At 37.7% G+C, this 13,897-nt stretch overlaps 1 protein-coding gene and 1 pseudogene across 1 annotated transcript in view; one reads left to right on the top strand and one right to left on the bottom strand.

Annotated features, from left to right (window-relative positions):
* Positions 1-4,044, top strand: part of PAK2 (p21 (RAC1) activated kinase 2) — a 109,335-nt gene extending 105,291 nt beyond the window's left edge. The window contains exon 15 of the mRNA XM_090278327.1: positions 234-4,044. Within this exon, the coding sequence (XP_090134453.1) occupies positions 234-320 (87 nt within the window). The 3' untranslated portion in view covers positions 321-4,044. The remainder of the gene's footprint in view (positions 1-233) is intronic.
* Positions 4,045-7,448: 3,404 nt separating this feature from the next.
* Positions 7,449-7,542, bottom strand: LOC150021730 (U6 spliceosomal RNA; annotated as a pseudogene).
* Positions 7,543-13,897: the final 6,355 nt, after the last annotated feature.

The raw sequence follows: 13,897 nt of genomic DNA on the forward strand, positions 1-13,897 counted from the left end.
ATTATAAGTTCTTAGACCAGTTCATTGCTGGCTTAGGTATCTGGGTCATTTAACTGAAATTTTATAATAGAACTGATGTATTGGTTATGCTGGTTTTATGCAGGTATTGAAATATGTGTTGTTGTTTTTAATAAATAATGGCCCATTAAACTTTGGGGCTTTAATTGAAAAGAAATATTTAGCTTCTAAATGGTGACATTTATACATTTATTTTTCTTCCCTGTTTCTGGCAGCATCCTTTCCTGAAACTGGCCAAACCATTATCTAGCTTGACACCACTGATTATGGCAGCTAAAGAAGCAATGAAGAGTAATCGTTAACATCATTGCCATGGCTTCATGTTCCTTTTCCATTTTCTAAAAGAAGTATTTTAATATATGAAAATTATTACTCTTTCGGGTTTTAAGGAAATGGCCTGCACAACATGGAGGAAAAAAGCAAACAACTAACTTCCTGAAGACAACCAAGAGAAAATTGCAAAACAGAATGACAACCTTCTATTGAATCCCTTCATTAGGGTCCAAAAGGAATTGTGGAATGAATCACTAGCCTTTCAGCAGACAGCCCATCAGGGCCATTTATCATGCCTGAGTTTTGCATTTTATTTTGCTGACTTCATTGTAATAGATTCCATTCATTGTCCCTTTTGGGGTTATTTTCAGTACTTGAATGGTAGATTTGAGTTTTTCAGTTATTTGTCTCATCTGCTGGTCTACTTTTCTCTCTTTGTAGCTTTCTTTTTCCTTGACTTGCTCCTTTTAGTTGCTTTGAGAAATTTTTCTTAGGCCTATATTTGAGTAAAGTTTGATAGAAATTATGTAGCTCCTTATATTGGCAAAGGAGCTTAATATGGTTTAACTTTGTATAGAAGTTAGAACCAGCTGTTGTATATGTAATATTTCAGTTCAGAATTTGAACTGGGAGAAGGGAAGAAAGTATGTGATTTTTACCTTTTTTAACAAATGTGAAAGTCAGTTTTAGAAATTTCATGGTAGTGAAGTGCTTGGCATTTGTTACATGTATAGAGAGAAGACTAATAATCTATATTTATAACTAAATCATTGAGACAGAAAAAGAATCCCATTGACTATACATCTTTATGATTTTGTTTTCTTTTTGACTGTTTCCTCTTCAGATTTGACTTCAGGATTTTTCTTCCAACTCTTGTTAGTGCCACTACTTGCCTCTTCCCTTTTTTCCTCATCATTTTGGAAATAAGTTTCTGTATATGTTGTAATTTTATTTTGTTTTCTAATTAACCCTCTCTCACCCTATTCTTCACCGCCACTACCCCACCACCATGGTAAATAATATAATAACCATTGAATTTTCAGAATTAACTTTTTTTCCATTTAAAGGAGAAGATATTTGGAGCTAATAGAGACCGTGAAAGACTTGAACATTGGTGAGCTCTAAAATAATTAGATGAGACTATATTCACGGAAGAGAATTGTCAGTTTATATAGAGATGCAGCTGCCAACCAGTAAACTGTAGAGATTTGTTAAAAACATTGTACCCAACCCATTACCGACGTTTTACTGTCTGAGGACGTAAGTTGATAGTATTACTTGATAAATTCATGGATCATCTGAGATGCTGAGTTACTTTAGCTTTTTCAAATAAGTAAATAATGTTTATGTGCAAAACTGGAGAAAGAAGAAAAATGGAATGTCCTTGATAACAATACATTTTTTATTTTAAAGATTTTAAAAGGTCTGTGACCTGTAGCATTAATTATTAGAGTCCTCTCCCCTCCCCTCCACCCTCATTTCTTCTTCCTCTCCTCTTCCTCTCTCCTTATTTCTTATTGTTTTGCATTTGGATGCAGTATTGGCCCTTCTGGCATGCAAAGAGCCAGTTAAAAGAGAAAAATCTGTGGTTTGGTTTTGGAACATGGGAGTGCTCATACCATTTTCCTAATTAACTTCATGCCTGCTTGCCATCCTGTAATAGTACAAATCATGAATAAAAATAATTTTGATGTTTTGGAGTACATTAGGGGGAACTAAAATAGTTTTATTTCCTATCAATTCCCATCATCTGTTTATAAGATACAGGTATAAGAATAGAAATGGCTGGTTTTTTATTGAGAATGCAGGAAGGTTTTCAAAGAAATTAGTAAAATAGTTAATGAAACTTCTATCTAGAGCACTTACTGGACTCTTGTTTTCAGTTTGATTCTTGATTTCATGTTTCTCTAGATTATATTGGCCTCTACAGTTATTATTAAATTACAGGAACAAACCAGTTTATTTCTGGTGGAAAGCTACATGGCCTCTTTGAATTTCAGATTTGAACATTTTTTGTAAATAGTTGTCTGGATGAATTATGATGAAGAAGATGCTACCGATGAAAACCAACTAGATGATAAAACTGATGATCATGACCACTCTAGACGGCACTTCATGCATAAGTCTTAAAGACCATATTCTTTGAATACAGTGCCTGTGCCCTATTGTTATTCCTATGACTCAGCAGAAGTCCTTTCAGTTTATAGAAGCAGTTTGGGATTTATATTCACAACTTCAGATGGTCACCTGCCCATCCGTTGCTGGCAATGGACTTGGTCATTAAAACCCGACTCCTAGGTTAAGGGAGCTACACTGTGGTTTATTCTTTACTTAATTGGATAAACTAACTTGTAATAGAAATATACGTTGGTTCTCCAGTGTGTCATTTTTAAACAAAATAGCCTTAAAAGCAATATGAATTTGTGATTTATTAATTTTTAATTAAAATGTTTAGATCTTGTTGAAAGAAAAATTATATCTGAATTAAGATTCATGTTTTCTAAATAACTGCCTTTTTATTCACCCTTTTTGTCATCACTTTAGAATGAAAATTCCCATTGAAATCTAAAAGTTACCTTAGTCCTCTTGTGTTATTGGGACAATATTACTGTAGTACTTATTTATTATATTTAGACTCTAGCAGTCTTAAATTTTTCTTCTTCTTTTGTTCCTTTTGCTGCTTTTAGGGACATTTAAAATTGGGAAACCATGAAAACATTGAATATTTTATCCTACCTAGAATACTTAGTAAACAAGTAAAATGATTGTGATAGCATCAGAAACTGATGCTAACACAACTCTCTCTCCATGTGTTGAGTGCCTGGCACATAATTCTCTTCCCATTCACTTACAGATATCAAGCTGCTTTTCTAGTTACCACCAGCCCATAAGGAAACCTGTGCCTTTAATAAGCAATTTAAAACTACCTATGAGTATTTCTTTTAGGGCTCACATAAACACATTTGTTTGAATATACTGTATTCTAGCCAGAATAATTCTAGATTTGATCAAGCAGTAGCTATAGTTAGGAGGGGGGAAAAAAGGCGTACTTAAAGAATTTGCAGCAGTTTTTTAATCTAAAAGTTTTTAAATATACTGAGATCCATATCTAGTGAAATGTTAAAATGTTAGAAAATTAATTCTAAAATATAGCCAAAATCCAGATTAGTACTCATTTTGTTTTTATAGAGTGGAATTTCATAGCAATATAAAAAAGATTGTCTCCCTTGGCTTCATTACTCCCACAACAGATATTTAAACAATTAAAATCAGTTTTTACACAGTGCATGAAATGCATGAGTATAAGAAAGGGAAAAATACACACAGACATATATTTTTTTCTCAGCACATTTGCTGACCACTTTGGCAAAGACGCTGGTGTAGGTTTTGTGGGAATTACAAAGGAGAATCCAACACTGGTCTGACCTTGACAGTACTGAAGTCTTTCTCATTCACCATTCTGGAATGTTACCAAATGAGAGGGGTAAAAGAAAAGCAGAGAATTTTATTTGGAATTGAACTTTTTTGGTAGGAATGTGTTTTATTTTGGGTGGTGTTTTATTTTGTGTGTGTGTGTGTATGTCGGTAGGTAGAAATGTAATGAAGTGAAAGCAGCTTTTGTCTTCAAATTTTATATTGACTTTTTAATTTAATCCCATTCAGTTATTTAATTGTTACATTAACTGCTGTATTTGATGACTTTGTTCAATAATTTTGTTCTTTCAGGGCTAGAAATAAACTTTTTTATGTTCATTTTTCCCTTTCCTAAACTTTTTTAAATTAGAATACCTTAAAAGAGTAAGTGTAATAAGTTTTCAAAGAACATTCTTGTATTTTTTTTTAATGTTTTTTTAAAAATGCCATGCACCATTTTGAATGTATTGCAAAGCCAAAATTAGAAAGGTTTTCAGAAATTTAGGGGTAGTAAGCATGAGCTTTCCCCTTTCTAAACCAGGTTCACAGTAAACTTCTTAGAAATTATCTGACCGTCAGACCCAGGAAAACACTTCTGATTATTTGATACCTCCAGTAACTTGACCTAAAATTCTAATGCTTACCTGCCTGAAGTAATAAGCATCTTACTAGTATTTCTGTGTTAAATGCACCAAGAAAACTTTAACAGTGCAATATTTTAAGGCACCACTTCATTATATGCATTTAAGTTTGAATGTTGGATACCTCAGACATGGAGAACAGCTGCAGTATAGAGAGTTCACTATCAAAAAACAAAATTAAATTACTTTTAGCATGGAGTCAGGGGTATAAGCAATGACTGCTTAAAATGTATTTGTTACATTTTCAAGCTATTTAGTGCTATTATATTTGTGTTTCTTTAATTATAGCAACTACTTAAAACATTTGCCTAAGAAAAGTTCAGAAATGTATGATTGATTTTGTAAAGCACTATTTGTATGAGTTTAATGCATGCTTTACTACTACTTTGATATCTGTGGTATTTTTTTAAATTAGGAAATTACTTTTTATGCTAAATTATTGGACAAGTTTTATGTCTTAAAGAGCAGGAGGAGTAGAGCATTGAAGGAAAAGTTCTTTTTACATCTAGTTGTTTTAGGTTTTTAACCAAGTAATGTACATAGATTAAAAATTAATACCAATCTTAAAGTACTTGTAATAAATAGTGTGATTTCCTAGCTTTATACTTCCCCACTGCCAAATCCTGTTAATTCTGAGCTGTTTTTAGCATGCATTAATCTTCACCTTTCTAAATTAGGTATTTCTCGACATTTCTAAATTTTACTTAAGTAGCTTCCTGTTATCACTGTTGAGAATTTGGGTACTATAATACCATCCCATTTTCCCATATCTAGATCCCTTTAGGCAGTTTTTAAATTCAATTCATGGACAGTTTTTACCTCATGACTATGTGGGAGTGTTGTTCACTTGAGTCAAGTTAAGGTTATGTGTCATTCCTTTTATAACTCTTTGCTTTTCCTGTAGTTAATGTTCTTGTCTTTTTGTTCCCTTTGAAAATTTCTGTGTTCCTCTCACTGAGCTTTCCCAAAATCACTACAAAATTCCAAAAGCCCTCTGAAAACTTATTGTCTATACAGTCTCAGATAATGTACTTCCTTCTTTCCTGGAACCTGATTGGAGCTGTAGTCTGGACTGGTGCTCCCCAGGCCTTCTGCTCCATGGCATCTCAAACTTCACTTTTCTCCTGAGTTGGAGTCTTTGTTTGCTGAACACCACATCTGATTGCTTGGTTTGTTCCCTCATTTTGAAGAACAGTTTTGACTAGCTTTCTAAGAAAGTGTACATAGAGGTAAGATTTCTAAGAACTTGCATGTCTGAAAATGGCTCCTATTTAACTGATACCACAGGACTTTAGGTTGGAAATCATTTTCCTTGAGAATTTTAAAGTCACTGCTTCATTGTCTTTTAACCTGCCATTTCTGATAACACTTTATAGTAACCATTTTTCTGCTTCGGAGATTTGCTTCTGAAATTTTAACATGGAGTGCTTTGGTGAAGGTGTGTATGTTTTAATTAGCTTCAGGCAGTTGGCAGGCTGTCTTGGTCAGACTCATTTCCTTCATTTCTGGGCAATTCTTGTATTATTTCTTTAATAATTACCACATTTCTCCCCCTTCATTTCTTTGTGAATTCCAGCATTAATCTTCTGTTTTTCTTTCTCCTTTGCTTTCCATCTCTTTGCCTTATAACTTTCTGAGAGAATTTCCTTGATTTGACCTCTGACCTTTTTTTTTTTGTCTGACTCTTTTGAACATATGTCAAGTATCACATTTTTAATTTCCAAAAGCTCATAAGAGTTTCTTTTTCCTGGTCAATTTATGCTGCCATAACAAAATACCATAGGCCAAGTGGTTTAAACAAAAGAGATTTATTCTCACAGTTCTGGAGTCGCCAAAGTCTAAGATCAGGATGTTGACAAGGTAGGTTTAGTTTTGAAGCCTCTTAGTTTGTAGGCTGCCACCATCTTGCTGTGTGCTTACAGAACCCTTTCTTTATATGAGACCACAGGGAAAGAGCAATGTCTCTGGTGTCTCCTAAGGACACTAACCTGTGAGGTCATGTCCTCATGACCTCATCTAACCCTAATTAACACCCAAAGGCCCCATCTTCAAATTGCAATACAGTGGGGCTTAGGACTTCAACCTATAAATTTGGAGAGATGGAAACAAACATTCATGACATAGTAGGTCTTTTTTTTTCCAAGTCTCAGATTGTGTATTTTTTCTGGGTTCTTTTTTTAAATTTGTTTTTAACTCTTGTCTTCACATAAAGATATTTTTTTTATAGATGTCTAGTGAATACCTATAGATTAATACTGTTTCTGTAACAATACTAGTATAACACTGGCACTGCACACTAACTCATATACACATTAATTTTTCTCAGATTTCAGATGGACTCTTGGTGCTATTCACCAGTTATTCATTTTACTCTTAGGACATTTTTTTCTTCTCCTTTTTTCTCCAGGTTATCTGCAATGACTCCCAACCCCTTTATTCTGTCATCTCAGCACTTTGTAATACCTTGCCAGAATATCTGGGTTTCTTTATTTGCCTTCTTCCTTTCTGTCTCAGTGGAAGATATTATCTCAAGTACTTCTTGCTACACATTTCTTCATCAGTAAGCACTGCAAGACAAAGCTTTATTAAAGCTTTTTTTTTTTTCTTTTTGCTTCATTTCATCATATAGTCAGTTTGAACCTGGGGGTTTCTTCTAAATAAAAATAGGGTATATAATTTAAAATTTTGCTTCCTGTGAGAGGGCCAGTTATGCTTTCAGTAACTTTACTATTCTAATAGGATGTGCACTTAAAAATTCTTTGTGAATTGGTTGTTGTTGTTTTTACAGGAGGTGGGTGATGATAAAAGCCATCATAGGGTTTTATTAGGGTCAAATTAATTTCACATAAAATGTTTAGAATGGTGGCAGCACATAGTAAGCATTCGATAAATGTGATTGTCGTTATTTAACCTTTTTTTTTTTACCACATCCATTGGACAGTCCAGTATATCTTAAGGCTTTATACTGCAAATACTATACAAAGAAGGCCCCAATACATTATTGTTTGGTAACATACTATGAAGTTGCATATTTTATTATACAGAATTGCATATCATGCATAACTTTAAATATGAGACCCTGCATTTATTTGATTTTATTTTTTAAATATGGAACGCTTCACAAACCCTCATAACATTCTTGCACAGGAGCCATGCTAATCCCTATATTGTTCCAGCTTCAATATATGTGCACCACCATTATAGTTTAGGTACATACTTTCCTGAAGGGGGCTTAAAAGAAAAATATACTTTGGGTATTGGTTTAAGTTTGACTACAAGTAACATACCCAAGAGAATCTGTAACCAAATGGGACTTTAAGTCACACAAAAAAGAAGTCCAGTGTAGTCAGTCTTGGGTTGTCATGGGCGCTGTATTTTCACTCCATCATTCTTAGCATATAGGCCTATATCTTCATGACTGTTGCTGCACAGATGCAAGATGGCTGTTCCACCTCCAGCCTCATGTGTAGGTGTCAGGCAGGAAGAAGAGAAGTTGATTAAAAAGCAAAGGAAAAAAGGAAGGAGGAATATCTACATCAAGAAAGTACAATTTCCGACTTCTGGCCAAGATGGAGGCTTACACTGACATGCTTTGTCTCCCTCCACAGCTGAGTAGGAATACAACTACCTCAAAACCAAAGATGACCAGAAATTCCAGAAAATAAAACTACATGGAAGCCCAACGTATGAAGTTATAAACCAGCGGTGCTCATCTGGATGGGTAGGAGGGGCGAAGTTGGAATCGGGACAGAAAGATCAGTCTGTGCTGTCTGCGGTAGCAGCGGGGATAGCGGCGGGACTGCAAGGGACACCAGGGGAGCAATCCGGCTGCAGTCGAGACCTGGCAGCTGGCGGTTCCAATGCTGGGGAAGGAGCCTCCCAGTCTCTCAGCAGAGAGCAATGGCAGGAATTCATCTTGGACCCCCACCCCCACACAAAGCGCCACAGAGCAGTGGAAAAGGTTGCCGGTCACCCGGTAGTGACGAGTGCATGGGGCGCTGCCCCCTGCAGCCCACCCAGGAAACAAAGGTAAACAAAAAACTAACAGGATGAAACAGACTATGATTGAAATCCCTGTGACGCAGCTCACCAGGCAGCAGATGAGGGACCTAACCGATGAGCAAATAAGAAATCTTTCTGAGGCTCAGTTCAGAGCTATAGTCATAAGGTGGCTTACAGAATTAACAAAAGATTAGGAACAAGACGGGGAAGGAATGAAAGCTAGTCACACTGAAATGAACGAAAACAAACGAGACAAGTGGTGAGGAAATGAAAACCAGGGATCAAATCAACAAACCGGAACATAGGGAAGGAACAAACAGTCAACCAGTGCAGAAAGAGGAAACAAAAAGGGGAGGAACAGAAGGAGAGGCTCAGAAACCCCTGGCACAGCTATAAGCGAACGAACATTCGAATAATAGGGTTGCCAGAAGGCAAAGAAGAAGAACTAGAAATAGAAAAATTGTGTGAAAAAATAATGAAGCAGAGCTTCCCAAACTTGGGGGAGGAAATAGACTTATAGGTCCAGGAAGCACAGAGAGTTCCAGAAAAACGACCCAGGGAGAACCACTCCAAGACACATTATAATCAAACTGTCAAAATTAAAGAGAGAATCTTAAAAGCAGCAAGAAAGAGAAGAATTATGTGCAAAGGGGTCCCAATTAGACTATCAGCTGACTTCTCAAAAGAGACCCTGCAGGCAAGAAGGGACTGACAAATATTCAGAGTAATGAAAATCCAAAACCTACAGCCACAAATACTCTATCCAGTGAAACTGTCACTCAGAATAGAAGGGCAAAGAAAGTGCTTCCAGGACAAAGTAAAACTGAAGGAATTTGTTAGATCCAAACCACTGTTATATGAGATGTTAAAGGGACTGGTTTAGAAGATGGAGGATCAAAACTATGAACATTAAAATGAAAACTATCACAACAACCAACAACAGAAGCTAGGGAATTGAAACAGGCAAACTAAGTAGGTAACGAGAGTGGGAAAAGAATTATAGGTAGGGGGAAGATATTGAGAGGAGGTCAGCGGGGAGGAGCATGGGGGAAAGGGAGGGAGATGGTACAGGAATTAAGAAGCATAGTAGGAGGGAATGTAGTAGACAGGAAGAGGTTGAGAAGAACTATGCACAACCAGTGGACATGGACTAAAAAGAGGGACACAACTGGAGGAATGGGGGTCACTGGGTGGAGGGGAGCAGAGGGAAAAGAAATTGGTACAGCTGTAACAATATAATCAATACAACGTATTAAAAAATATATATACATTTTCCCCAGAAACAACTTCTGTCCCTTTGGTCAGAACTGTCATTTGGTGCCTCTCCCCCAGAAAAAAATAAGACTTGTGAGTAATGGTGGGGAATGGGTGTAGTCTACAACACTGGCCAGCATAGCTTGCATGTGAGAACTGCACAATCTCAATCTTTTTATAGTTCTTCCCATGTCTTAACTTCATTTGGGTTGTTGTTACAGAGTGCCATACACTTGGTGGCTTATAAACAACAGAAAATTTTCAGTGTGGGGACTATGAAGACCAAAATCAAGAAGCTGGCAACATCTGGTATCTGATGAGGGCCTGCTCCTGACTCATGGACTGCTGTGTTCTCACATAGCAGAAGGGGCAGAGGAGTCTCTGAGTCTCTTACAAGGGCACCCTACTGACTTTGATCATCTCCCAGAGGCTCCAACCCTTCAGGCTATCACATTGGAGGTTAGATCTTGACATAGATATATTTGGAGACACACAAACATGATATCCTCTAGTATTTATTTCTACAGGGCACTTCGTTGTGTTTTTAATTTACATACTTTGTTTTTTAGAGAGGGGAAGGGAAGGAGAAAGGGAGAGAAACAACAATGTGTGGTTTCCACTCAAATGACCCCCAACTGCGGGCCTGGCCTGCAAATTAGACGTGCCCTGCCTGGGAATCGAACTGGTGACCCTATGGTTCACAGGCTAGCACTCAGTCCGCTGAGCCACACCAGCCAGGGCTCTACAGGGCACTTTGACATCTTTTCTCTGATACTGCATCGCTGTTAGGGATTAGTTAATGTGCTTATTTTTAAATAGGAAGAAAAGGGCCAGAGAAATAAAATAATTTGCCCAACATTACCCAGCTAGAATTTCAGCCTTTCTGTTACCCTTCAACTGGAAACTTTTTAGCCCTCTAGGCCCCTAGCTGACATTAAAGGAATGTTTACATAGCTTACAAAGACAAATACAATTTAAATATATTTGCAGGCTTGCACTTAGTAATACATCAGTGGGAAGAGACCACAGTACCTGCTGTAAATACTTGAAGGAATGATTGATTTCGCTTAACATGGGAGGCAGCCACCCAGAATAAGAACACAAATTACCTCACTGGCCCAGAGCAAATGGTCTTTGTTGGCTTTTTCTTACCCCTGAGTTCCCTTTAGGGAGCGCTGCTGTTACTCAGTCTCAAAGATCCTGTAGAAGGTGAGAAAACAAATTCATGCTGCCACTGTGCTAAACTCAGGTTTGCACCACTGTTCTGGAAGAATTTAGATAAAACATTCTGTTTAGAAATGACCCTTAACTTCTTGAGTCAGACTTGGTATCAGCAAAGCCATATTCTGGTGGGGAACAAACAAGGGGATGTACAGTAGTCCCTCTATCGCAGTTCACTTATTGCAGCCTCACTGTATCGTGGGATTTTTAAAAATATATTTATCACTGGTATTTCGCTATATTGTGGGATTTTGCGGTACTCTATACATATGTTGTTAAAGTTACGTAGGTTTAAGAGTGTAGACTGTTTAAGTAAGTAGTGTTTATAAAAGTGTGGAAAAGGTTAAAGGAATGGTTTATAAGTGTGGGAAGGGTTTATAAAGCCTTAAAATATATATAAATACTAAAATGTAAGGTTCCTACTTCACGGGGGGCGGGGGGCTGTCTACAGTGTAATACCCGCAATAAGCAAGGGAATACTGTATCTTCCCAACTTCCAGAATGCTCCAGAAAGCCCATCTTCCTGTAATCACTTTTAGTGTATAAAGTTTTATTCAAGTACATAAGTAATAAAAGAATATGCTCTCTTTTTTTTATTTCAGCAATTCAGATAAAAGGCTCCTCATAGAGACAGACTCAGAGCAGAATGAGAGCTAACGTGATAGGGTGGGAGAATTGAGGAAAAAGGACTTGTGGACAAAAGTGTGATTGTGGGGGGGAGGGACACATTTTTTTTAAAAGGCTCAATCCAAGTCCCTTTCCCAAAGGAAAACTTACCTTTCTCTGTGCATTACACCTAGATAATTGAAAGTCCTTGGAAGGTGTGTGAAAGCAAGAAACATCCAAACCTACAGAGAATGTTGTGAGTTTATTTGAACCAAATTCATAGGAAGGAAGCAAGACCTCAAATACTCCAGAGAATGAGTTTTGCAGTTCTTTTTGTACAATTGGAATTAAAGAGGGAATGTAAGAAAGATTAACATGAGGATGGAAGCAAGGTGGGGATTGGATTACAGAACAGTTAAGGTTATGTCCTCCCTTGAGAGGTTACACCTAGGGGTCTGAAAAAGTGTCACTCCTGACATTTCAAAGATGTGTTGGCCTAGAATAATCAGAGTTTGCTTAGGGCAAAGATAAACATTTTATAAGCCTGGCATGATTATCCACTAAGACCTGTCCAGTTAGGAACTTATGTTCAGGTCATCTTTAAGGTTACTTTTGGTCAGACTTATTACAGAGCCTTTTCTTTTGTTCACCGGTGCAACCAAAAATTTATTTTTTGTTTCCCTCTGTTCTGAACCATTTTATGGGACTAGTTCTTCACTATTCTCTAGATATGATATAGAGCAAAGTCCCAGGCATTTTTACTAGCAAGCTCTACAAATATTCAAGAAGGATAATTTAACCCTGCACAAACTATCAGAATGCAGAAAACAGTCCCCAGATCCTATTGTGAGAACAGCATAACTGGGATACCAAAACAATATGTGAAAAGTTAAATTACAGGGCAACATCATTCATGAAAAGCCAGATGAGCAATTGTTACAGAGCCCCAGCCTATGCTGTTCTGGAACAGCTGTGGGGTCCAATTGTCTGCCGCCAAGAAACGATACCCAATACAGAAGATTGGTGGAAAAGGAAAGCGAGTTTATTTTAAAGTTTTACAGGTTCAAAATAATAAGAGGGTTTCTACCGTTATGTCCCACTTCCTTTAAAACACCCAAAACACTTAGTACTGCCTCCCCCTGCCAAACCAGGCCAGTTTCAGAATATGCCAGTCAGAGATGCCACCTTTCAGAAATGCAGAAGTCCACAGTTCAGTATTCCCAGTCACAGTTCAGCTTTCAGGCACCTCCCACTAATCCATGCTTGGTTAGCTCCCTGAAATTCCTGTCTTATCAGCCATGCCGATGGGTTCTCCAGGCATGTTTTCCTAGTGTGAGAAACGTTCAGGACAAAAGTACCAGGACAGACTTCAGCAATAACCAAGGCAGTTTATTCACAGATCTGCAGCTCAGGGCACAGCCAAAACAAAGGTGTGTGCCAACACCCTGAGCAGGCTGCTTTTATCCTAATGCAAGTGAAAACCTCCCCTTCCCCTCGCCCCCATGGCCTGCGTTTTTTCATGCCGGATACTCTAGGGTTATAATCTCACATGATTAGCTAAATTAACTGAGGGTGATAATTGACTAAGGGTGATCTGGTTATAGGCCTGTCTCCAGCTCCGCTTTGAAATTTTCCTAACTTGTTTGCTGGGCTGTCTGGTTACATTTTCCCATTTCCCTATGTATGGTGATGAATATCTTTCCCCTTTGATCTCAGAGGCAGGCATTTGTGGTGAGCTGCAGAATGCCCATTCCTGACTTGTAAGTGTGCAGATACTATTAACTGGCTCGGAGACCCCCTGATTCAAGATTTAATTACATTTGTCCTTTCCTGCTAATTATTTTCTACTGGTTTGGGAGTCACCAATTTCTCTGGCCCTTACACTAGTGGGTCTCCTCTTCCTTATTCCAAACCTCAGGGCTTCCCCCTTACAGCCCAGACCGCCTAGCTGACTCACGTCTACACCCTTTCAGACCATGCGGCTTCTCTTTTTTTATGGCTGCTTGCCCTTATTTTAAATACTGGTCCAGAGCACCATGCATCATTGTTATGAAAAGTATTTTAAGCCTATCATCTGCCCCTTTACCAGGGGGCAGCATCGCTTCCCTTCAGGAAAGGCTAGTGTATTAAGCCTATCATCTGCCCTTTTGCCCTGAGCTGCAGCACAGCTATTATCTAGTTACCAACTTGTCATAGATTTGCAAAGGACCTTAAAATCTATATTACCTCTTTTTCCCCATCCCCAAAACCATGAGCTGTGGGGACTTTGTAAAGGGCCCCCACTCTGTTACACAAGGTATAAAAAAGTACACACCAATCAAATAGGGTTGTGCAAAATTTGTAAAGTTTAAGATAAATGTAATTTATCTAGTTAGCATATTAAGTGAGCATCTCAATAGGTGAAGCATTTAGTAAAAGTCAATATTGTTAGTGATAAAGAAGCAAGCCAGTGACTCAAACCAGCAGGA

The sequence above is a fragment of the Furipterus horrens genome, unplaced genomic scaffold (assembly GCF_987537825.1).
Source record: "Furipterus horrens unplaced genomic scaffold, mFurHor1.1.pri manual_scaffold_1, whole genome shotgun sequence".
Taxonomy (NCBI): Eukaryota; Metazoa; Chordata; class Mammalia; order Chiroptera; family Furipteridae; genus Furipterus; species Furipterus horrens.